The sequence below is a fragment of the Symphalangus syndactylus genome, chromosome 2 (assembly GCF_028878055.3).
Source record: "Symphalangus syndactylus isolate Jambi chromosome 2, NHGRI_mSymSyn1-v2.1_pri, whole genome shotgun sequence".
In the NCBI taxonomy this organism is placed as follows: Eukaryota; Metazoa; Chordata; class Mammalia; order Primates; family Hylobatidae; genus Symphalangus; species Symphalangus syndactylus.
The window spans coordinates 53299707-53327151 of record NC_072424.2 but is presented as its reverse complement, the minus strand read 5'-3'; the positions used below and the strand labels follow the sequence as shown (position 1 = coordinate 53327151).

The 27445-nt window shown below is 33.6% G+C and overlaps 1 protein-coding gene and 1 pseudogene across 1 annotated transcript in view; both read right to left on the bottom strand.

Annotated features, from left to right (window-relative positions):
• LMBRD1 (LMBR1 domain containing 1) overlaps positions 1 to 27445 on the bottom strand; it is a 123856-nt gene that overhangs the window by 5901 nt on the left and 90510 nt on the right. Inside the window, exons 10-14 of the mRNA XM_055257228.2 lie at positions 20379 to 20443; positions 19936 to 20038; positions 19258 to 19362; positions 17537 to 17686; positions 16074 to 16152 (exon numbers count right to left, since the gene is read on the bottom strand). Coding sequence (XP_055113203.1) covers positions 16074 to 16152; positions 17537 to 17686; positions 19258 to 19362; positions 19936 to 20038; positions 20379 to 20443 — 502 coding nt within the window. The remainder of the gene's footprint in view (positions 1 to 16073; positions 16153 to 17536; positions 17687 to 19257; positions 19363 to 19935; positions 20039 to 20378; positions 20444 to 27445) is intronic.
• Positions 21339 to 24817, bottom strand: LOC129469982 (nucleophosmin-like; annotated as a pseudogene).

Genomic DNA, 27445 nt, shown 5'->3' with positions numbered 1-27445 from the left:
CTCTTGGCTGCCCATGACTGTGCCAATTGGTTCCTGATTAGGGTCTTGCTACTATTGAATATTTATAATGAACATATATATCTTAACTGCATACAGGCTAAGGAGCTTGGATTTTATTGTGATATGATTTGAAATTATTTATAAAATGGTTTTAAGAAAGAATAACATGAGTGGAGTACAGACTAGAAGAGGAGATTGAAAGTAGAAAGAGGTTTACCAAGTTAGAAGACTATACAACTGGAAAAATGAGCTCAAGGATGGGAAGAAAAAAGTTGGGATCTGAGAGATTTTTAGGATTTAAAATCCTAATGTTTTATCATCAGATGGAATACATACACGTAAAAAGGTTTAGGAAACTAATGAAATACATCCAAATAAATGGGAAGGTAGAAAAAATGAAAATATATAATAAAAACCAAAGTTGTATATTTATATTAAAATTTAACATGTGACATACAGTTAAATCAATGTTTTGTTAAATCTCACTGGGAGATACAGGTAAAGGGGAAGAGAACTGATGAACGTCAAAACTAATAGAAATTTTGAAGGACATAGTTTTCTTATACTTTAAGAATACACAAACTGTATCAGGCTAATAAAGATATTTGCCAGATGTTTTGCACTTAAGAATAAGCTTCAGAGAAACCATTTTTAAGAACAAGTATAATTTGTGTTGAGCTCTGGTTATATTTAAGTAAGTTTAAAGCATTTCCAAGGTGCTATAATATATATTTGCCTTTTAAGAAAGAATGCTACTAATTTCATTTTATTACTAATTGGCCATATAACATTCATTAAAAGGGAGTACAAGGTAAGTATTAGCATATAAAATGTAGAAATGGTATAATCACAATCTGTATGAGTGAACTCTACTGAGACTTACTATCTGCTGGTTGTAATTGTCCAAGGATAGTCAGATATAAAGCAATTGTCTTCTATTACTTTATCTTTTGATAAAATAAAAGTAGTTTAAATGGATATACTAGAAAATATTAAAGTTAAAAACAGAAAACTGAGATTTAGTTGAGTCTGACACTAATTTACTATGAGACCCTTGAGGTAATTCATTTAGCTTCTAAATATCAGTTTCTTTGTAAGTGACATACAGATTATGTGTGGTATATGGTGCTAGACCAAATTTCTGGGAATTTAGAGAGAAATTTGCATTTGAAAGAAAAGATTGATGTTTTCAGAGTTAGCCACCTTAAGCCATAATCTGTGAGTAGCTGAGAAGTTACACAAAATTATGTAGGTTGGCTTTGGTGTAGATACTGGAGAACTTAGAAAGCACACAGCTAATCAACTTTACTATACTATTTTAGTTAAATTTCTATCAACACAATTGCAATGTCACCTAGAAAAAGAACCTCAACATCAGGAGACTTTCTAGATCCCCAGCAACATCCAAGAAAAATGATGCTCTGATCAATACTCAATTTTCCAGTCTGCATCACAATCTTGCTTGACAATAGACATAATACATCAGGCTATCTCAGCTAGATACCAGCCAATAACATCACTGAGGCCCTCTTTCTAACTTCATGTTTACCTAGACATTGTATGACTATAAATTTGATTTTCTATGCAAATTCTTTCTCTCTGGTGATAATTCACTAACCCTGATCATCTAGTTTATTTAATAGTTAAACTTTCTAGGGTAAATTAATAAGCTGCCATTTGGGTGACATTAGATTCTTGGCTGTTCTCTGTTCAGTCATATGAAGCTAAATATAGATGCTGGAGACCAAAGTATGGCACTTTCTAGAAATAGTTCGATCTCGTTACCTACTATTGTGCTACACATCTTATGGGTTTACTATAATCAAATCAAATGAGGTTATCAACACAAACTTATTATTTGTCAAATAAAATATTAGAAATGTATAGTATTTAACCACAAAAAAAATTTTTAACCTGTTGAAACCATAGCTTACTGGTTCAAGATAACAGACTTAGCCCAGTCATTTGTTTCTTATTCTTCTCAGGACCTCATTACCGTTCTAGTATAGAAATAAAGCCAGGAGCAATCCTTTATCAGCAAAGAGAATGGAAGTAGAACCATCAGCTGATGAGAGGTTCCAACAATAATCCGGAAGACGGAAGGCCACATTTAAAAGGTCTCCAGTAAAACAGATGGTTTTCCTCCCATTTATTTTAAAATATAATATGAGGATCAGGAAGTCCCAGACGCATGCACAGTTACCAGCAATGAGGCTTCCCAGTTCCTGATATTTAAATACAAATTGGCATAAATGTGAACGGATCATCAAATATATGTAGAAAACAATCAGCATGAGGGAAAAAGAAAACAAGATAAACAACTGTACTAGGATAACCAAAATTATAATTTTACTTAAAGGAAACCATTAAGAAAAATATTTACTATCTTCAGGTATAAAAGATATTATATCCATAAAATAAAGACGCTTGAAAAGAACAATCAGAACAAAAAAATACTCAGGGAAAATAACAATTTATTATATGAAATTAAAATTCATAATATGGTTGACGAAGCTGAATACATACCAAAGAACATAGAGCAAATGGTAGGCAGAAAATATGAAAATGAGATAATACAAACGATCAATTGAAGATATTCAATAAATAATAAAAGAGAATTCCCCAAAGAGAAAACAGAAAATAAAAATAAACCATGAAGTAGCTTCAGAAGAAAAAATAAATTGGCATTAGATTTCTTACCAGTTAAAATGAAAGTAGAAGATAATATAATGCCTTTAAAGTTCTAAGAAGAAATGACTTCTCATGTAGAATTCTAAGCACAACCAAACTATCCATTAATTGTGAGGACAGAATACTTTTCAGATATATGAGCAGTTTTCAGATATGTATTTCATATAAAGAATTTTATTTTTTACCCTAGTAAAACTAAGGGCTTGGGAGAATTCACCAAGAAAGAAGATATGATTTACAATGCATCAGAAGTCTAATGGACAGAAATTGTAGCATTATAATATATAATTGTGATTCATAAAACTGAGCAGCAGAATCAGAAAGGAATTAATCTAAATAAAAACAGGAAGTCAGTAGGTTCCCAGAAGGAAGTTTTCAGGTCATTACAATGGGTTTCATCCAACAGATAAAGTGAGCAAGAAGCTAGAAAATATTAGGCATACTAATATGTTACTTTAATAATACTATTTAGAAAGAGAAAAGACAAAGGAACAAATTTCAAAATGTGGTTCAATTTTACGCATGTTTAAGGGAGACAAAGATATATTTTCTTATCCTCAAGGAACTTACATTTCTATAAAAAGTAGAATAGAGCTAAGATATATAAAGACTATACATTGAGAGAGAATAAGGTAACATTATAAAAAGTATAGATGCTATGGGAATTCAAAGGAAAAAAGAGAGCACACACATGCTTAGAGATTCAAAAAAGAAGGCTGAGTTAGAAATTAACCTTGTAAGAAGATCAGGATTCTGACTGATGAAAATGGGAGGGGTAGGGCGAAGACTTTTTGTGATATTTCAAAAACAAATCATTGAAAAGCAAAGGTAGATAAGAATCTGGCCATGTCCAGAACATGTATGAAAAAAAGCTAGAGACTTGTGTTAAATAGTAGTAGTCCTTAAATCCTAGACTAAATTTATCAGATGATGTGAGGGGAGCACTTACAGTTTTTACTAGAGAAATGGCATTATCAGAGTACTTTGGAAGAGTGGTTTCCACAGTGTGGTTCCCAGACCAGAAAATTCTAGGGTCCCACCTCAGATCCGCTAAATCAAAAACTTTGGGTCAGGTGTGGTGGCTCATGCCTGTAACCCCAGCACTTTGGGAGGCTGAGGTGGGCAGATCACCTGAGGTCAGGAGTTCAGGACCAGCCTGGGCAACATAGTGAAACCCCGTCTCTACTAAAAATACAAAAATTAGCCGGGCATGGTGGCACGTGCCTGTAATCCCAGCTACTCAGGAGGCTAAGGCAGGAGAATTGTTGGAACCCGGGAGGCAGAGGCTGCAGTAAGCTGAGATCGCATCACTGCACTCAAGCCTGGGTGATGACCGAGACTCCGTCTCAAAAACAAACAAACAAAAACACACACACAACTCTGCAATCTCGGTTTCACAAATCTTCCAAGTGATTTTGATGCATGCAAAAGTTTGATAACCTTTCTTTTACTCTAAGTTAAGGTAAAATCACTAAAAGGTACAGTAATTTAAGGGAGATATGATGGAAAGGGGATGTAAGGGTCATTATGGCAAACAAAACAAAACAAGACAAAACAAAACAAAAAACTCTGCAGCTCTTAGTAACTGATTAGGTGTGGAGAAGAAGTGAATAACTACTTTGAAGAATGTGGTAGTATAAGAAATACTTAAGTCAGTATAGTCCAAAGTCTTTATCTAATAGTTTATATTATCTTCCCCAAGAGCTATTCATTATAAACATTCTTATAAATACATTACCAAAATAAAGCAAAGTTCTTTATATTAGTTTTACATGATTAATAATTCTCATTTAGAGTTTCCCATACAGAGCTAACAGGTTAGCATCTTTATTTTTTCTTCCTTGACCTTGAGGTAACACCCTAACCTACATACTACATCACAGCTACACACATGCTTTCATCCATGAGGGAAACCTAATGAGATAATGTTCAATAACCAGCTGCAGTGCTCAGAACTTAATAGGTTACACTATTAGTTCTCTATGAAGGAATATCCAGAACAAAACAAAGTCAAACAGGCCCAGAGGAAAAAAGAAATGTATAACCTTATTAGGTACACATAAATTTTAAAGATAATTATTATAGATATTATCAAAATTATAATGTGAAATATTAAACAAATACTTTCTAATTAAAACTCTTAAAAAATGGGCATCACCCCTGACTCCCTTCTCTGTCTCTCTCAAACTATCAAGCAAATACTATTGGCTCTACCTTCAAAATATATTCAGATCCTGACCACTTTTTGCCACTGCCACTACCACCATAAGCTCTCCCTTGGATTATTGCAAAAGCCGCCTGTCAACCTGCTTTTACCCTTGGCTCATTATGATCTGTATCACAGGTAGGCAAACTATGGCACACAGGGCAAATCAAGCCTATCATTTGTAAGTTTTATTGAAACATAGCCACAGCCATCCCTTAAGTAATGTCTATGGCAGTTTTCATGCTGCAATGGAAGAGCTGAGTGGTTATCATAGACTACTGCATGACCCACAAAGCCTGAAATATTTACTATCTGGCTATTTACAGCAAAAAGGTTCCAAGCCTTGGTCTATATGCAACACAGTAGTCAGAGTGATCCTGTGAGAACATAAGTCACATCATGCCATTCCTCTGTTCACAATCTTCCAGATACGTTTCATTTGAAAGTAAAAGCTGATGTCCTTAAAATTATCTGCTTGCTATTCCTCTACCTCCTCAAGCATACTCCTGCTGTGTACTTGCTGTTAACACTATCTAGAATACTCCTCTCCAGATACTGTGTTTACTCCTCACTTCTTTAAAGTCATGTCACCTTCCCAGTAAGAATTCCCTTTCTCCTGTACCTAAAATTTCAAACCATTCCTCCTTCTGAACACCAGTTAATCTCCTTTGGCACTTTATTTTTCTCCATCATACTTGTCACCTGACATATTTATTTGTCTGTCTCCTTATATTAAGTAAGCTCCATGGGGACAGGGATACTAGAGTGTTTTGTTCACTGCTGTATCCCTAGCACCTAGAATAGTACCTAGCACATAGCAGACATCAATAAATATATGTTAAATGAGAAAGCACAATAATAATAGATAAGTAAAATTAAATGACCTATGTAATACTGGAAATTAAGACATTTATAAATTTATCTTAGAATTTCATGACTAACAGGATTGTGGTTCTCAGTATTACTAAAGAAGATATGTCAATATATTGGAAAGGTGACTGAAATGCAACACAGTCATTACTTAATATTGTATTCCACAAATAAAGAGGGTAACTTTCTAAATAAAGCTATCAAAATTATCAAAATTCTAGTAGAGTTGATGACTTATATTAATCTTATAAGCTAAATCTAACTATCCTTAACTTTCTCATCCTCACTACCAAATTTTCAGACCATATAACAAAAGGACCACATAGTTTTTTTAAAGGTGTCTGCCCCATGTTCTTCCGTCTAAAGAACCAGATGACCTACATTCTCCTGAAGAGGTTATCTTCTTAGAAAGTTACATACTTTCAGAAAGCTAAAGCTTAATATGGGGTAGGAAGTGTGAAGTAGATAGTCCATATTCAAACCTGCTTTTTATATTAAGACAGGAACAATCTAGCACCATTTCATTTCGCATTATATTTAGGGACTACCATTAGGCTCACAGCACCACAGAAGATATTAACGAAGATATTAGGAGACTGCCATCACAAAGCATCAGTGTCACTTTTTATTTCACCCTTTAAGACTTAGTTTCAGTGAAATTGCTTGACCAGCTTCATTTTAGCCTGTTAAAATTGGCTGTTCTTAACATGAACATTTTAACTTTAATTGGATAAATCCAACATCAGGTATCAACTAGTGTAGTAATTCTTTTACTATCATCAGTTTTAAACAAAAGTAAGCCTCTCTGGCAAAACACATTCTTTATGTATTTGTATTCATTTATTTAGCTCACAGGCCAAAGTTTAAAGGGCAGAGATTTTTTTTTTTTTTTTTTTTTTTCACTTAAATCCATTGTTAGTGACAATGTAAGTGTTTAAACAGTATTGCTTTAGGAATCTCAGAAGTTCAAGTAGAAAGATATATTCCATATTCTGGGAAAAGATGGTACCAAGACTTTAAGAATTTAATTTTTTAAAAGTTTCAGTATCTACCTTCAGTAACTACCTTCTGTTACCTTCAGTAACTACCTACTAACTCATACTTTTCAACAAACTGGGAAAAAAGTCTTCTCTAAAATCAGCATCTACTTGGCAGATGTATGTCATCATTGTGTCTCTCATTGTTTCATCCTTAAAAATGTGTAATACTTTTAACTGCAGAGGTAATACAAGATATTTATTTTAAAAAAATAAAGTGATTATCTACTTCTTTCCTGAGGCACACAGACTTTCAGATTTTGTTTCTGCACGAAAGCATTTAAAAATGAGGTAATACATACACTTTCACCTACCATCACGGTGTTTACTTTTCTATGTCAAAACATACAAAGTTATATCATTACCTTGTATGTATTGCTATTTAAAGTATCTTCATTGGTAGATAAATACCCAGTTGGTTCCTTTTGTTTTGCTATTTCTTACGTAAACTTGGTGGGATGTGGATACTAGTTACTAAAATGAGATAAAATATGAATCTGGTTTCAAGACTTCTATCAGGGTAAACTAAAAGGAATAGGACAACTCTCCCTACCCCATGACTTGGGGTGGGGGTAGATGAGAAAAATAAATGGAGGCGAGAAGGAAAGAAGTTCAGTCTAAGAATAGAGGTTTCATAGCTTGGTCAGTCATGCATGTGCATACAGATAACCTAGCAGACAGTTAAAAAATAAGAAAAGAAATGTAAGATTCTGAATTCTTGATTTATTCCCCTTATATGATTCAGCATAACTAGCTTATATACTGTCAACTCTCCAAACAACACTAAAAAACCTCATTGATCTAGCAAAGCTAAGTTTAGCAGACTAACTTCAGTGAGGAAGAACAAGAAGAGGAAAGACAGAGAAGGATATTTATAAGGTTTTAGGGTTGGGTGGGCTGGACCACTTTAATCAACATTTTTCAAGGTGAGGACCTGGTTAGAACCGACAAAATAGTTTTGGATTGGTAAGGATGATGAAATGAGAAGTCCTGAAGCAAGTCTTTTTGGGAAATCAGTCTTGACAAATAAGCTATTTTAGTTGTTTCACCATCATGAGTGAGAATTTCCTAAAGCAAGCATACAACTATGTTTGCTTGTTCTAAGTATTATTTAGCATAGAGGCATGGAAATATTCCTGCCCCAGAATTGTTTATCATAGTAATATTATATTGGCGCCAACTCCCCCCATTTTATGGGATTAAAAAGCTTTTAAAATTTATTGATCAGCTTTAAAAATGTTTTAGACTTTATTATGAATTGTTAAAATTAAATCTGGTACTCTGCAATGATGTGCTGGAGTAGACAGGTAAATCTGAAAAATAACCAGAGAGAAGGCAGTAAATTTACAATAGTCCCTCAATATCCACGGGGGTTGGTTCCGGGAATCACCCTCGCATTCCCACCCTAAGACACCAAAATCCATGGATACTCAAGCCCCTTATATAGCAGAATAGTATTAGCATATAATGTACTGCGAGGGTTTCATTCATTCATTCATTCATTTTTTTTTAAACTAGTTCTTGTCCTCTGCCAATATTTTGAGCTGATCTTATTCCTTTCCTTCAGTTGGCTGGGTCATAATCTGTGTTGATAATTCTAACACAGACTTTTGCAAGTCTATTTATACTCATTCTCTTGGTGAGCTCTCATCCAGTCTCACAACTTTACTTCCCATCTATTCCTGAGTAATCCAGTATAAATTTTTTCTCCAGAACTCCAGATACAACTTAATTGTCACTCAAGATCTCCACTTGATGTTTAATGAACGACTCAAACAAAAATGCTCAAAACTAAACTCTACGTTCTCCCTCAATACGTATATGTAAACAATAGAAAGATGGAATAAAGAATACAATTACTTTGCAAAAAGACTCAAGAGGAATTAGCCAACAAGAAATCTCCTGAATGCTGTTCAGTAAGATTCCATATGAAATATTAGATTTACCAACAATTGTTGGTAATAAATTCATGCTTTTAGTTCATGTGGCATTCAGTATGTGGGATTTTTAAAGGTTATGTTTAAATATGTGGTAAAAAATCCCAAATCAATCCATTTATACTTTTTTAGTTATGTAATACAATTAAAGGATTAATGCTTGAGGTAATGGATACCACATTTGCCCTGGTGTGATTATTATTTATTGCACGCCAGTATCAAAATATCTTGTGCACCCCATAAATATATATACCTAGTATGTATCTACAAAAATTTAAGAAAAAAATCCCAAACCAAAACCACATTAAGGGATTCTCCTCAGTTAAAAATTTCTTCACTTAATTCTCTACTTCAGTCCATACAATCCTACTAAAACTGCATTTCCTAACAATTTAAGACTTGCTAGGTGCTAAATTTCTCTTCAAAGCATCAACACTATTGATCTCTAAACATGATACTTTATTGCATATTATAATGCCACAGTATGCTTTTTCTCTTTCCTCTTCCAAACTCTTATGTCTCCTCCAATAACCCAGGTTTAGCCTTTCGACCTTTGCTTTTTCTTCATATTGTCTATGACTTTCATTCCTTTATTGCTTCAAACAACCATTTCCATTATATTTAAAAAGCAGCAACGGCCTCTCTCTTTTTTTTTTTTTTAACAATTTAAAGGACAGATGATGCAATAACGTCTCATTTTCTCGCACTCAAACAAAACACAAAAATGTTAAATGTTGAAAAAAAAACTGGAATCCAGACATTTGCATTAAAAGTCCTAAGTCTTATACTATCTGTGCAACTTATCTCTTGGTGCCCTAGTGTCTCCATCTGCAAAAATGATTAAACTAGCTAAATGATCTTTTTAAAGTTCTTTTTCTTTAACATTCTAGTTCATGTTTTTAAAACTGTTTACAACTTATGTGGCCCTTTATGGCCTTTATTCCCATATCTATGACTCTCATACAAAAAATGAGGGGATTCTTTGACTTACATAATATCTTAGACAAATGGTTTCAGAAGGATAGGTACTTGAGATTCTGTGAACATAAGTCAATGTGCTCACTTGTTACCTAAAGAAAGCAAGCTTGGGCCGGGCACGTTGGAAGCCTGAGGCAGGCAGATCACGAGGTCAGGAGATGGAGACCATCCTGGCTAACACAGTGAAACCCTGTCTCTACTAAAAATACAAAAAATTAGCTGGGCGTGGTGGCGGGTGCCTGTAGTCCCAGCTACTCAGGAGGCTGAGGCAGAAGAATGGCATGAACCCGGGAGGCGAAGGTTGCAGTGAGCCAAGATCACGCCACTGCACTCCAGCCTGGGCAACAGTGCGAGACTCCGTCTCAAAAAAAAAAAAAAAAAAGACAGCTTGGTAAACAAGTTTTATTTATAGAGACTGTACTTTGAATCATCTCTTGATGATGGCCTTTTTTACTCCAGAACTTAAAGTTCAATTACTTTTTAATGTAAGATATCAATACACATTTTGCTTATTCTTTCTTACATTATTATTTACAATAATTCTCATTTTCCCCCTTTGTACTTCCTATTTATATAATTATAAGCCTGCTTTAGCTTTTAATTTTGTCTGCTCATTTGTTTATAATTCATGTAGTTTGCTTTAACACATAGGTTTCCATTTTAGCATTTGCTAAGTTGTCTTAATCATCTGCCCTAGTAACATGGTATCCTAAAGCTAAATCCTAACCCTATTGGTCCTGTGATTATTTTTTAAGGTGCGCTCTCTCTCTCTCGCTCTCTCTCTACATATATATAGTAAGCAAATATACTTAATCTGAATAAAACCACAAAAATCAACTTTGACTTATAGAGATCATTCCATTTCTAGTCACTTTAATGTCCAAATAAGACAACACAAGTTTACAATAACAAAGGTAAAATAATTAAGCAGGGCAGCAGAAATAAAAATTTAGGTTAATGAATTTTTATAAATGATCATTTGGAAACATATTATCTTGCTTCACCCCTAACTGTAGTCTCCAAATATTCAATGGTGTTGCCACCATTCATTGCCATTATAACATACCAAATATATTTATGTCCTTATGCCTGGTTAATGCAGGTTTTTTTCTCTGCTTGAAATATCCATGTTATTTTCTGTTTATTCATTTAGATTTAACTTACTCTTTTGGGTCCACAGAAAGGTTATACTGCCCCCCAGGGCAGAATAAATCACCATCTCCTTTTGCTTTACCACAGCATTTTGATTATAATTTCATTACAGCTTGCCATTTATTTTTTCTCTTATTGTAATTATTTATTTTCCTATCCAAGTCCATTAGACTACATGCTTTTTGAAGGTAAGTACTGTACACGTGTTTTCTCTGGTACTTTCTCTTTCCCAAAATCAAACCCAGTACTGACAATGTCTTCTATTTTTGTCCATTAAGGTATACTGGTCTTTCATCTTCCTATTTTGACTCAAATATTTACAGTTTCCAAATGTACATGGTCTTTTAAATAATTATTTGTTTTACATATTATATTCACATTTACACACAAATTGTCTACATGTAAAGGTCCCCTTGGAGTAACAGCATGTAAAATTTAAAACTTGATTCCTAATTTGCTCAGTTGACTCACTTTGAACATAAACTATGCATTACCTGTCAGGATGAATTAAGTAATATTGTCATTTTAAGAGAACTTCATAAAAATAGTAAGCTAGGCATTCTTTATAGGATTACTGCTAAATTATTCTATTCTTTAACGGATTATTTTAAACACAAAGTACCTAAATCATTTTTAGACAAATGACTCTCATTTGAAACCTAATCATTTTAAACACAACTAGGATTCCAGCAATATTTTCTGTTGAAAAAATGTCAGATCGCCTCATATATAAACAAAATATTAATTTTAAAAGTCTAAAATATATTTAATATTGATAAGACAGCAACACATGGATTTTTGGAAATTGCTGCTTTAGTATCTCTCCAGGGAGATTAACTTTTCTCAGAATTTTATAACACTGATAATTAAAATTTTTGTTTTTAAATCTAAAAATCATTCTCTAAAATTCTCTTACTTGCAACGGACACATTGCAAAGGTGCCATCAAATGCCTTATGAGTTATTTATTATAGTATCATTTACTCTAGTCAAATGTTGTCACTAAATACGTCGTAAAGAATAGTGTATACTGCTATATAAGTCCCTCACCATCCCTCGCCCTAAGGGTAGGGATGCAACCCCATCCCTACCCTTATGTGTCTAATCCAATGTCCTAATCTACTTATCTTTATCATTATTATTCACTTAAAAAACTACCCTGCCACCCCAAATTTAGTTATACTATCTCTACCATCCTCTTCTAAGTATGTACTGGCAAATTTAACATTTAGAGATGTGCTATAGAACAAAACAAAGTTGGGAAAGATAAACCCATAAAACTAAAGGGTATGTTTTTGTACTGCAAAGTAACATTTCAAAGAATGAGTCAACTAAAATGTTTAAGAAAAAATATTCAGTAGTTCAAAGGGAATCATTTTTAACTACTATAAATTAGATTAGACTGAAAAAGAAAAATACTGAATGTGATTCATAAAAAAGTTATAGTCAAGTGTATTATTTGATTAAATCTTATTGACCCACAATATAAAAAATTCACTCAGTCCAGTAATATCGGGGCATTTTAAAGGCCCCGTTATCAGTTCAACATAATTTTGAAACTACAATTTGTTTTTGTTTTACAGCTAATGTTTCAATACTACTGGAACAATTTGAACTACAGAATCTATTTTAGATCTTCCAAGATCATTGACTCCTTGTTTAAAAACAAATTACAAACCAATTAAACACTAATTTTTCAATCTGTTTTCATCCAGCTAAATATGGCAACTCAAAGCACTTCAACTATCAACCCTACTTGTGATGTACGTATACATTTCAAAGTAAAAAATGTTGAACTAACATCATTAAGTAGAACTGGCAAATTCTGTTGTATTTATTTATACTAACAACATTTTACTATTATTTCTTCAGGCAAAATAAAGCTATCCCCATCAGATGTTTATCTATCTCATCTCTTGATTTTAATCCTTTCTCTCAGTTTTAGTCTCTTCCCTTATTTCCCTACAAATCCTGGACTCTGTGGTCACTGTTTATTTTCTAACCTTCAACTTGTCCTTTGCTTTCCATCCTTAAATCCCCAATTCTCCTTCAGTTCTTCAATCCATTCCTTCCCCTAAACAACCTAAGAACTGATGGAGAAAAATTATACAAGTTGTGTAGACTTGTTCAATAATAATATAAAATTGATAATTTCACCTCTGTCCCTTGACATATTTACCTATCATTAACTTACCTTCAGTTAGACTCTCTCCTAATCCCCTTCATAGGCTATCAAAAGCTTTTGCTACTTTCATCAACTGTCTACCCCACAGCCTGCTTAATTCTCAGTACATGTCCTGAGCTCACCCTTTATAGCCAGTTGAGACAACTATACAGATATGCCACTTCTTGCCTACCCTCAGATAGTAACTTGTTCCTATCTGAGGCCATATCCTTGCTTCCTTCTTTGCAATGTACAGAAGGAAATATCCCTCATTCTATCTAAAGCATTCTGTCCTGGATATTCTTAATACCATATCCCCCAGAATTGGATGATATTGGTCCATCATTCATCCTTTCTGACATCTTTCTTCAATCTTTCCTGCTCCACTAGTTCCATCCCATTATCCCTGAAGTCTCTCCTAACTAAAAGAAAAAAAAAAGTTCTTGACCCTGCACATCTTCTTCATGGAATTAATTTTTATCTCTAACATTAATTTTTTTCTCTTTTTTCAGCCTTCTTCTCTGTACCTTCCTTATCAGCTTGCCTTTAAATAATGATTATCCTGGGTTCCAGTGTCCCTTCTCTTCTCACTCTCTACCCTCTGAGTTTCTCACATATACAGGAACTCATATGCACCCCTGAGGGATTGGTTCCAGGACTCTGTTGGAAACCAAAATCCACGAATGCTCAAGTCCCTTACATAAAATGATGTACTTATACACATCATCCCACATCTTTTAAATTATCTCTAGATTACTTATAACACCTAATACAATGTAAATGCTATGTAAATAGTTGTTATACTTGTATTGTTTTTTGTGTTTTTTTAAAATTGTTGCTTTGTTATCTTTTATTTTATTTTTCCCAAATTCTTTCTGACCCAAAGTTGGTTGAATCCGTGGATCTGGAAACCATGAATATGGAGGGCTAACTTGATACCCAACTGCTTATGAGACCTCCACCTGAACATTTTTGAGACATCTCAAGTCAACTAATCATTTTTTTTACTATTTTTCTAATCTTAGTACTTTTTTTTTTTTTTCTGAGACAGGGTCTTGCCCTGTCGCCTGGGTCGGAGGACAGTGGCATGATCTCGGCTCACTGCAACTTCCACCTCCCAGGTTCAAGTGATTCTCCTGCCTCAGCCTCCCAAGTAGCTGGGATTACAGGGGTGCACCACCACATTCAACTAGTTTTTGTATTTTTAGTAGAGACAGAGTTTCGCCATGTTGGCCAGGCCGGTCTCAAACTCCTGACCTAAGGTGATCCGCCTGCCTCGGCTTCCAAGTGTATTTTTTATCTCAGCTGGTAACACCAAAATTAATCAAAGTACTCAGTAACTACAGTGTCATTCTAGAATCTCCTGTTTCTCTCACCATTGCTCTACAACCAATCAGAAATTCTTCCAATTTACTCCTTAAATTTCTTTATTTCACACCCTCATGACCACTGTTTAGTTCAGGCTTTCAACTCTCTTGGATTATTTTAGATAGCTCTCCCTCCCCTAAGTGATTTCCATACTCTGGTCTCAATTTCTCAAATCCATTATCTAGATAACTGCTATAATTAACTTACTGAAAATAAATCAGATCATAACTTCTACTTTCTTACTTGAAACACTTCATTACTTCTTTAGTCACTTTCTAAAACCTTTTATGATCTGACTCATGACTCTGCCTTCCTCCCTCCAACCCCTAAACAAAACCAATGTTTCAAACTCTCTTGAACACACGCCTGTGCCATTTAAGGTAATTGTTTGCACACTTTATTCTTTTGCCTAGAACAGCCTTCCCTTGATGTGCATACCAGATAACCCTAAAATGTAGCTCTGCTATCTCTTTTCTGAAACGTTTCTTTTTTGACTACTACTCCACAGTGATCCCCACCAGGCAGAGTTAACTGTGTCTTCCTCTGGCCTATCCCTGTACCCTATACTTGTTCCTAATACTCTATTACATTACATAGTTGACCCTGCTATAAAAAACTCAGAATTTGTGTTTTTCATAATGGTATTCATGAATGATTCATGCAGAAATACACTATATTTGACACATTACTTTACCATAAAATAAAAGCATGTTGAAGGCAAGATTCGAAAACACTTTTACAAATTTTGAAAGAATAAATCAGGAATCCTTAATCAGAAATGAATACTATAACATTCAAAGAAAAAAAATCACCTAAACGACTCACATAGAAAAAAAAAAAAAGATACTCTAAAAATACACAGAGGTTAAGAGCACAGAATTTTTGTCAGAGTACACATATAATAATTAACACAGTGCCTTGAAAACAACTGTATGTTTTTAAAGTTAACTGCTATTATAACTAACACTATTATTATTAAATTAAATAACCAGACATGGATGAATTAAAAATTGTTCTAGGTCATAAGTACTTTTGGTCTTGGTACTAAGAACTGTAGATTCCACCAAACTCCTTTATGTTTTTAAGGAAAAAAATCACTTAAGAGTGATTTCTTGGCTGGGTGCGGTGGCTCACGCCTGTAATCCCAGCACTTTGGGAGGCCGAGGCAGGTGGATCACGAGGTCAGGAGATCGAGACCATCTTGGCTAACACGGTGAAACCCCGTCTCTATTAAAAATACAAAAAATTAGCCAGGAGAGGTGGCGGGCACCTGTAGTCCCAGCTACATGGGAGGCTGAGGCAGGAGAATGGCGTGAACCCCGTGGGGCAGAGCCTGCAGTGAGCCGAGATCACGCCACTGCACTCTGCACTCCAGCCTGGGTGAAAGAGCAAGACTCCTTCTCAAAAAAAAAAAAAAGAGTGATTTCTTATTACACTAGCAAATGTGATAAATAAATAAAAAATTACTTCCTAAGTAATTTTAATGGTTCTTTCTCTAATGCAAATCCTTTCATCAACAAGAAATTCTACTGAAGAGATTTACCAACCTCTACTTGCTAATGTTTCCTTCTTACCACGTAGTAAAACAAATGCATCAAATGATTAACACAGCAAAATGCCAGGAAGTTCTTTTCCTACAAAGTTGTAAGTTCTAAAACAAGCTGCTTTTACCTTCAGGAGCATCTGCATCACATCTCTTTGGCACAGAAAGGGTTGAGTTGCCTTTATGATTATCAGAAGTCACATTAGTCTGAAAGATAAAAATATAGTTAAAATATAAAAACCACATTAATAAATACATTTGGATTTAAAAAGTAATCACTATGAACTGTACACTCTGTATACTAACTACATCTATCTAACATTCCAAAATGTAAATTTTGTGCAACATTGCTCTTAGAAGAAAAATAATTATGGCAAATTAAACATTAAGGCTTTTTGCAATAATCCTTTAGGTCCTGTGTTGAACAACAGGGCTTCTTCCCAGAACAAACAAATTCCATTTTTAGTACAAAGTATAGCATCTGAAAGGAATGCTATTTTCAGACTGTGGAACATGCAAAGAATATCTTTTGTCCAAGCAAAAGCACAATCTTCCTTCATTCCTTCACAGGAGGATGTTTAATAAGCATGACCTAGTGAGGCAGGTGAAGGGTATGAGTCAAGAAGAGAATAAAAAGGTATAAGAAGTGAGAAATATGGTTCAGGTGGTTTTCCAGCATGGTGTTTCCCAAACTCAGGTCATTCATGTACCTCCATCATGATATGTGCTTTATCTGTTTCACCTACATTATAACTAAATATTTTTCAATCAAACAGCCTTTTAACACTCACCAATATTATGGATGGTACTGATTGAGGGTTGATATGTTTGTTAGATTTTTCTTTCTAATTGCATGTTAAAGTGAAGAAAGAATGAAGGAAGAACAGGATAAAAAAGAAACGATCTGGGCACACTGATTTAATCATGAAAGACTCCACTAAAGCAATGCTTGATCAGGCCCTGAAACATAAATATGGTTTGAACAGTTAAGAAGTAGAGCAAAAGGTATTTTAAAAAAAGGAAAAAAACTAAACAAAGTTTGAATCAGATATGGTCAGAATATTTTGAAACGTCAGAAAATCCAAACTTACTGTTCTATTAAAACTAAAAGCCACAGTTGGCTTTTGAGAGATCGACAACATCAATAAATCAGTATATGAGGATATCCATCATGTTAAAAGAATGTATAGTTATCTACATATAAAATGTTTATAAAGCCTCTTCTAGGGGATTCATAGTACCAATGAACGGACATGCTGTGCTCACCAAAACGTTCTTTGGGAGTCATTAAAATTAGTTAAAATGTTATTTTAGAGGAAGTATTATGAGTTTCAGTAAAGTACTAAGGTAAAGCTCAGAGCACCATAGGACCCATTTAAGGAACTACTGTAATGAAATTCTGTGTGTTTCAGAAAAACAACAGTATGAAACAAATATAAATATGCTAAAAATAGAAATAAAAAAGTTTTAGCAATATTAAATTTAATCTGATGAGCTAATAGCCTATGCTAACCATCACAATTAAAATTTGATTTTAAATATCACTATCTTTAAACTGTCAAAATAATCAAGTTTTAAATATTTCACCTACCTCTATTAAGTAATTTTGGCTTCCATACATAACATATTGAGGAGCAAGACTATAAATCATGTAGCTAGTGTGAAGGACAATAAGCAGAAGTATCATGCAGAGAAAAAGGAGTGCTTGGGGCCTGGTTCTACCTCTTCTGATTTTATATAACTGGAAAGAAAAGAGTGACAAAATTTCAGCAATATATTTCATTTGTAAAGCATTAAATCCTGTTCTTGTGTTATGGCAAATGATTTACACAGTTCAATCAACCATTTTTTTTCTTCCAAAGTAAATACTAAAAGTTCTTAATCATCCCAAATAATTTTAAGATTATTCACATGGTCTATTTCCAGAGAAATCTTCTAAACTTATTGTGTAACAGCATCTGTTAGAAGTTCATGGAGCTAACTGTGAACTACTTCTAGTTCTATCTAAAGATTAGAAGTATGAATTTAAACTATAAGTATCAGTAACATACTATGGTTTTTATATAATTTTTATAATACAGCATAAGAATAGACAATGTCATGTTTATAAACATCTATTTCTATGAAATACTTGTGACATCCTTATACTTTGCTATAAAAATTAATTTATGAAAAACTCTGATAATCTTACTAAAGAGCTTTTCACATTTATCTATACTAAAGGGAAATGAAAACATATGGTAACTGAAATATAAGGAACCAGGTAACTTGCTTCATTTCAATAGCATAGCAAATACTTTTATTTTAGCAACTTAGGTATCACCTCCCTGTTTTATTACTAGATTGTAGTATACTACAATTATACTATTGTAGTACAGACTCCAATTCTAGATGGGATGACAATAAGATCATTCATAAATTTACATTTCCCAGGTTCCTTCACAGCCAGTAGTGGCCATGTGATAAAATATCAAACACGAAAAGGAAAGCAGAAGTCTGTTAGGGATTTCTGTAAAAGTCTTGTTTTATTGATATAATTGTATACCCCTTTCTCCTAACTACCTTTTTCTTCACAGAATATGAACAGGATAAAAGGAACGGCAGCAGCCATACCACAATCATGACAGAGATACTCAAAGAATTACAGAGATATTGGATCTGACTTTTTGAGCTACTGAAGCAATACTAATATTCTTTTTTTCCATAGCAAGAAATCTTTCATTAGTTCAAGCCACTATTTAACTGAGTTCTCTTTTACCCACAGCTGGAAGTAGTGTCTACCTGATACAGTTTCATTTTAAAATCGTTAATTTATCTCAAAATAAGCATTTGAAGAAAATAACCAATGATATGGTAATCTTTACTAATAGGGAGGGCTATCTTTGAGCTTCAGTGTATCTATTATATTCGAATGTGTTTCTACTAAGAAATAATATAACTTTTGGACCAGGGTTTCTCAACCATTGAACTATTGACATTTTAGGCTAGATAAGTCTGCCCTATGCACTACAGGATTTTTAATAGAATCTCTGGCCCCTACCCACTACATGCCAGTAGCATTCCCCAATTATAACAACTAAAAATATCTCTAGATATTGTCAAATGTTTCCAGAGGGGCAAAATCACCCCCGTTTGAGAACCACTGCTCTAGATAAAAAGTACTTTTATGTCAACATGAAGTGAAAAGGCTAGTATTTCTCTCACTTGTGGTATAAAGACATAGCTACTATATTCTAAATCTAACATAATTTGTAATAATGGACATTACACACAAAATGATGAGAAAAAAATAATACTGTAATATATACTTACTCTAATCCAAAAGAACCATATGCCAATATTTCGAATTCCTGCCATTGAAGTAAAAATAAAGTACATAATAATAATTGTTATAAGAATATAATCAAGAGGGAAAACCTGAAAAAAAAAGATGAAATTAAATTTAACATATAAACTATAAGCACTCCTAACAGTCACATAAAATAAACTAAAAACTTCATTATTCCCATTTGGCAAATGTTTACAATATCAACCTTGATTTAGATTAGGCTACTGTGTTTAAAAAAAAAATCCTCAAAAAACAAACAAATACCAAACTATTACCAAAATTTTTAATACCATTATCCTAAGAAAAATACTAAAGCAAATTAAACTAAAATTGCATTTATCTATGAGATAAAAGACTTGATTATATATTAATGCCAAAAATAATTTGGAGAGGGTCACCTCGTTATATAATATATCCCAAGTCAAATTATGTATAACTTAAAAGTCCAGGAATATATCAATATAATATTTAAAGCAACATGTCAATGTATAAATTACAGGCAAATAAAAAGTAAAACTAGAAAATAATATAAGCATATGTCAAACTATTCATAGGTTTTTAGCATAATAATTTTATGAGCAACAGGATGTCAGAATGTTTGCTAGACTCTAGCATTTTATACTGTAGCTGCTACAGTATAAAATGATTGATATTTTACTTACTGTTTGTAGTAGAGGCAAAAGCATATTCAGTGGATTACTCAGGTTAGCTCCAAAAATTATGAAACCAGAATCTATTCCAGCTGAATGAAGAGCTTTATCTAAGCTAAAAAAATTATAAAGAATGAAATTTATGTTATACTATCAAATTTTCAGCAAATTTAGAAAAAATATAATTTAAGCATGCAAATACAGCTGAGTCAAAGAAAACAATGGATAACAAATTAAACCTCACTTATATCTCACAGCTATTCTTCAATTGATGGAGAATAAAGAAACACTCTATTATTGGACGTTTTAGCCATTCTTTGAGTTAATGCTATAGAACACTTCAAGTAAAAAAGCTACTTAAGATGAATAGCCTACACTAATGGCATTCAGCAACAAAATATATGTTATCACAGAATTTGTATAAGTGCTTTAGAAAATGTGTCTACTGTACTTACTTTGACAAGAAGAGAGAAATTACAAACAGCAATGCAACTAAGATGAAAAATATTCCCCAGGCGATCTAAAAGCAAAATTATATTCATTAAAATATAGTTCTAAAAGTTGATATTAAAAGCACAAAACCATTATATTCAATATGAGTTGCTAGAATATGACAATGATCTAACAAAAACAATCTAAGATACATTTTAATTTAGTATACAATTCCAGGCATTTATACCTGAATTTTCATTATGAGACTATTTGATCGAGAACATGTACATAAAAGAGACAAAGCATTTGAAAAGTCTTCACTAATAAGTAAACAAATGAAACTCTTTGTTAGACCAAATACAAAGTTTTTATTCTATTACACTGAAATGAGACTGAAAAGTACATTATGACTAACACACAGACACACACACATACACACACACACACCCCCCAAAACCATGAAATGCAGGTTATATTACCCTGTTAGTTAAAACAGAAAATTTAGAACATTGTCCCATAGAAGTAATAGTATATATAAATGATATATATAGTGGTTAAATTATATTACAATCCATAAAAGCCTATACAAGTGATACTATTCCTGAAACAGAATACTAACAACACTGAAAAAATTGTCACGTAAAACAATGTTTCTGTGGAAAAATGTCCTAAGCACTGTAAGTAGTGGAACACATTTCTCCCAATTGTATGAACTTTATATTAAAGAAGGTAGAAAAAGAGGTAGAAAAATATTATAACTGAGTCTCGAATGAAAAGTTTCAGAATATAAAAGAGGTGAAATCTATGTTAGCAAAAACCTAAGCTCTTTTTCCCCCGAAATCTTCCCCAAGTTCCAAGGACAACTGGGCTAAAGAGTTGTCAAGACCAGACCCAAAAAGAAGAGTCCCAGTAAGCACAGTTAAGTGTGTTGGGCTCCTCCTTTAACTGGAATTGATATAAATAGATCAATGAATGTTATGAAATTATGAATGGTAGGGAGATTTTTTCATCTTATTTCACATGACTGTTGAAGTAAATTTTAGAATCCTGAGAGAATAAAAGAAGTAACGTATGAACCTTCCTAGCCTGAAAAGATGATTTTTGGAAGTAATTTTAGGCCTGTGCTCTGGGGAATTCTTCAGTTATGGCAGGGTGCCTTTGGGGCTCACTGGGAAGGAGAGAGTTGACAATGAGAGGGGACCAAGAAGGCTATAGTCATCTCTTGAAAACAGAGTGATATTGCATGTACTATTTTTCATGCTGGGATTCCGCAAGAGAATTCATTATTTAAGAAGGGTTTCATTGCAAAAGATTTTGAAGTGACTCCTTTATAGTAACAAATGTTCATTAGTAGAGGGTATAAAGGAGTTATACTTTTTTTTCTACTAGATTCAGGCATCTATATTTGGTACTGTGGTGAACCAAAAGGCAACACAGACTTAGGATTCTCAAGTGAAAAACATTCCTTCCTAATAGCTGTTAACAAAAAATAGTTTGTAGCATGAGGCAGTATAACTATGAAGTGCCAATTAGTAGTAGGAGAACATGATATAGAAACAGCATTTGAAGTTAAGATTCCCTCCCTTTGAAATCCATTTTGGCAAAAAAAAAAAAAAATTTTTTTTAAATTAAAAAAAAAACCCTCTTAGCTATCTTCCCAATCTGTAGAGATGACTGACCCAGACTTAGACTGCTTAAGCAGTGACTTAACAGAACACAGAACAAATGTAAAAAATATAAATATTTTATAAAGACCAAGAAAACTATACATACTTAAATACTAGAACTTAAATTAGTACTTACAAAATCATATCAGTGATGACCACATTGGGTTGACCTTTAGGTATATAATGCTACATATTATATGGGTTGACCTTTAGTATATAATGCTACATATTATACTCTAGCTATAATGCCAATTTTGAAATAAAAATTAAACTATAGAGGTAACATCAATAAAAATGGAATAAGACACATGCAAAAACAATACAAATAATTCCACTATACTCTTCACTCATATTCTCCAAATTTTAACATTTTACCTTACTTTATCATTCTCTTTTGAACAAGTCTTAATTATTATATAATATCAATTTCTCTTGAAGAAGGTCTTTCACAACCTTGACATTTTGTAGAGTCCAGGGAAGTTAATTTGTAGAATGTCTCTCAATTTGGATTGCCTATTTTCTCATGATTATATTTACATTATGCTTTTTTGCAGAAATGACAGAGAAGTGTTGAGTCCTTCTCAGTACATCATATCAAGTGGCACAGTCATGTCTATTTGTCCCACTACTGATGAGCTTAACTTAAATCATCTAGTAAGGTGGTTTCAGTCAGGTTTCTCCATTGTACAATTATTATTCCCCCCTCTGTAACTAGTATGTTTTGCGGTGAGATACTTTGAGAACATGCAAAATCTTGTTCTCACCAAACGTTTAACTTCAAGTTTAGTATCCACTGATGCCTCTTCCCAGAAACAATGTTTTTTTCTGTGGTATTTGTCAAATGCTGGTTTTTTAATTGCTTCTATATTTATATTTGTTGGAATTCTACTGTAGGGAAGAGCTTTCCCTTCCCCATCAATTACTAATGTATTTACTTATGTCAATATAGACTTATAAGTTATTTTATTCAATTAGTTATCATCTGTTATTATCATTATTTTGATATCTAAATGGTCCCAGATTTAGGCAATAGGAGCCCCTACAAACTGGTTCCTTTTATTATACCCTCACTATTCTCTAAGCACTTCTTACTTTCTGGCATCAGATGTTCCAAGCTTATTAAGTGCTTTTCCAGCCATAGTCCTAGAATCAGACATTTCTCCAAGCAGCCCTGGTTCCTTTTAATGAAGTTAGGTAGTGGTCTATTAATTTAAACATACGCATATTCAGAAATCATTACTTTATTAGTACTAAATTAAGACTCTATTTTCAATCCATGGGTGGTTGAATCTGCAACTGCAGAATCTGCAGATATAGAGGGACTATTGTAATTCATGTTTTTCTTCTCCCTACCTCACTGCTTTCTGCTTTTATCTTATTTTCTTCTGTGTGATTCCTTTTGTTCTTCTGCTAGCTTTTTGGGATTGGAATTTCTTGCTTGGACATTTGTTCTTTTTTTTTTTCTACTTTTACTGGTAAGTGTGTTTCAGGCTATGAATTTCTCTTTTTTTAACTTTATTAAAATACGGAGTTTTATTTCACATGTACATTTTTGTCTCCCCACCATTTCCATGTCTGACAACCACTACTACTATGTCCTATCATAACATTCCATACATACTTAAAACCAAGCAAAGGGTGGAGTTCTGTCTTTAAAAACTAAACAGGCATTTTGGACAACAAATTATTGGCAATGGAGCCTGGACAACATTTATCAAACATGGTAGGGAAATGTCCCACTCTGCATTATAAAAAGGACAGCCAGATATCAACTGTTACAGAAATGAAGTAAGACAGAAAAAATTTAACAAATTGTTTAAAGTATTTTCTTAAAGAGACTTCCTCAACTGCCAGAGATCTTGAATAGCCTCCTGGTCAGTCATCCGGAAGCAATTCTTCATATAATTGATGAACTTGGCTTCCACTTTGGGAAGAGAACCACCTTTCTGTATACTTGCTTGCATTTTTGCTTTAATGTCTTCTACAAAACTAGGTCCTTTTGGTGTTTTGGGAGATTTTTCCTGTTTTTTGAAGGATTCTTACCCATTTGATCTTGGTGTTGATGATGGTTTTGAGTCTTTCCCCTTCTGATTTGACTTGTGTGCATTTTTGGCTGGAGTATCTCGTATAGATTTCTTCACTGGTGCTTTTTCTTCAGTTTCCTCATTATCAAAATCATCATTATCATCATCAGCAGCAGCAGCAGCAGCAGCAAGTTTTACTTTTTTCTGTGGAACCTTGCTACCACCTCCAGGGGCGGACCACTTTCCAGATATACTTAAGAGTTTCACATCCTCCTCCTCTTCATCTACTGATTGCATTTTCCTCCACTGCTACTAAATGTTGTTCACTAATATGCACTGGCCCTGAACCACACTTCAACCATAAGACCACTGGTGGTGTTATTTCAAAGCCCCTAAGGAAAACTGTTGGCTGTACAGACATTTTCAAAGTTGCCAGTGTTACCTTAATTGGACTGCCTTCGTAATACACTGCCTCTGCTTCAACAATATGTAATTTATCCTTTGCATCAGCCCCTAAACTGACCGTTCTTAAAGATAACTAATGCTCATTTTCATCATTATCCACCTTATAGTGATAATCTTTGTCAGCCTGTAGTTCACAACCAAAAAGATAGTTCCGGGGCCTCCAGGGGCTTATGTCCATGTCCATCGAATCTTCCATCAGGTGGCGGCACACACTTAGGTGGGAGAGAAGGCAGACGGAGATAAACAACCACTGCTCAAGAGAACAGCCGCATAGGACAGAATCACATCAGGGACTGATCTCTATTTTAAAGGTATCCCACAGATTCTAATATGTTTCAATTATCATTAACTTTTAGAAATTCTGTAATTTATTTCCTCTTTCTTCACTCAAAAGTTGCTGAATATAAGGTTAATTTTCAAGTGAAAAGTATGTTAGTTTATTGATTTTGTTACAATTTCTATTTTTAACGCACTGGAATCAGAGAAAAGTTGTTTGTAATATATCTACTCTTTGAAACTTCCTGATACTTTCTTCAGGATATAATTAATAATACGATCAACTTTTGTGTTCCCCGTGCATTTGGAGAAAAGGTTATTTTCTATTATCTAGATGTAAAGTTTAAAAATTGTAAGTTATACCTTACTGATTATTAGGTCTTCTATATTCTTACTCTATTTCATCCACTTGAAATGTCTTACCCTGAGTATGTTGTTAATCTCCTATTACTATTATATTTCAATCTCTATCTTCTGGAATATCCCATAGTTTTTGCTTTCATAAAGGTGGCTGCTGTGTTAACTGGTACATAGATATCCACAGTTATTATATCTTCATTCTAAATTGTGGCTTTTCATATTAAAAAGTGTGTGAATTTTCTACTGCTGCCAATGACACACCACCACAAACTTAGTGGCCTAAAACAGCATCCACTTACTGTCTCAGTTTCTGTGGGTCAGCTGTCTGTGCACAGTGCAGCTCAGTGGATTCTCTGCTTGAGGTCTCACAGGCCCAAAACCGAGAGTAGGGCTATGTTCCCTTCTGGAGACTCTGGGAAAGAAATACTTTCATGCTCTTTCAGATTGTTGGCTGGCATTCAGTTCCTTAAGGTTGTAGAGCTGGAGTTTTCATTTCTTTGTTGGCTATCATTTGGGACCATCTCTGCATTTCTTAAGGCTGCTTGCATTCCTCGTCACATTTCCCCCTCCATCTTCAAACCAGTCATGGCAAGTCAAGTCACTCTCACACTTTGAATATCTTTGATGTACCCTTTATCACTTCTCTCTGACTCTAGTCCAGAAAGTTCTCTGCTTTTAAGGGTTCATGTTATTAGACTGAGCCCACCTGAATAACCCAGGATAATCTTTGTATCTTAAAGTTTATAATCTTAATTACATCTGTAAGGTTCCTTTGCCACTTAATGTCACAGGTTTCCTGGATGAGGGCATCATTAGGTGAAGAAAAAGGCACCGTATCTACCACAAAATGTTTCCTTCTTTGTTATAATTGGTGTATTTTGGCTTGAATTCTATTTTGTCTAATAGGATCATTGTTTCCTTATTGTTTCCATTTGTCTAGTATGTCTTTAAACACCCGTTTATTTTTAGTCTTTTTGAACTACCGTTTTAGGTGTGTCTCTTTAGCTACATTGGATGTATCTTCTTTGTGAAGAAAATAAAAATTTTCTTCTAATGGTGAGTGAGGTCTATTCACGTTTGTTGATATTATGGACATATTTAGTCTGAATAATATCTTACTGTTAGATAATTTTGTGTATATTTCCTGTGTTCTTTACTCTCGGTACCTAGAATAGGCAAACTGATGGAGAGCAGAAGAGAAATCACTAGGGAATGGAGAATTACCGTTTAATAAATACATTGTTTCCATTTGAAAAAGATCAGAAAATGAATAGTGATGATGGTTGCACAACATTGTGAATGTACTTAACTGCTAGTGAATATACACCTAAAAATATTTCAAATCATAGATTGAGGCATATATATTTTACAATAAAAAAAATCTAAAAAATATATGCAATGTAATTACAAACATGAATTTATAATTTTCTGTATAAGCATAAGAAGTATATATGGTAAAATCTCAAGTTACATTTAAAACCTAATGATCTATAAGTTACTCAGGCCAATTAGCTGTATAAGCTCAAAGTATACTCTTCTGTCAGGGAAGAGTTTATTCAAGTATTTAATGAACATCACACTGTATGCTTAGAAATGTGTTCAGTATTATATATAAAGGCTGTTTTAAAGAGCTATTAACTTATTCTAATTAGGTGCTTACTTTTATAATTGTCTTCAGCACAAAACTAATCTCCCTTCATTTCCATGGTAGGATTTAAGAACTCGAAAAATCCTACATATAGAACTATAACAGCAGCAGCTGCAATTTTCTGAGCTGTTTACATCAAAAGGAACTGTACTGCATACATTATTTCATTTAATTCCCACAACAAAATAAGGTAGGTATATAATTCTATTTTAAGAATGAGAAAAATGAGGTTCAAAAAGCTTAAGTAAGAAGTTACAGAGTTGGTAAGGAGCAGAGCAAGGACTCAAACCCAGGATTAGGTGACCACAAAGCCTATGCTTCTGAAATAAGTTATGTATATGCTAGGGAAATGCATGGCAATCACAAGATCAACAGGCATCTTCATGGGAATGAAAAAAAAATCCTCTACTAATTTTAAAAATTGTAAATTTTTTTTACATATGCAAAAATTTAAATTTAATTCATTTCATAATAAGACAAACGAATTATAGTAGAGAATAAATGTTAACACTGGCACAAAATTTTGAGATAGAACATAACTTCTAAGAAATTTAACGTCAGGGACTTCTCAAAGGTCTTAAATTACCTTCAGTATACACAGAGAGAGCTGTATAGAAGGGCAAGTGGACCTAGATCCACTTTCTTCCTCT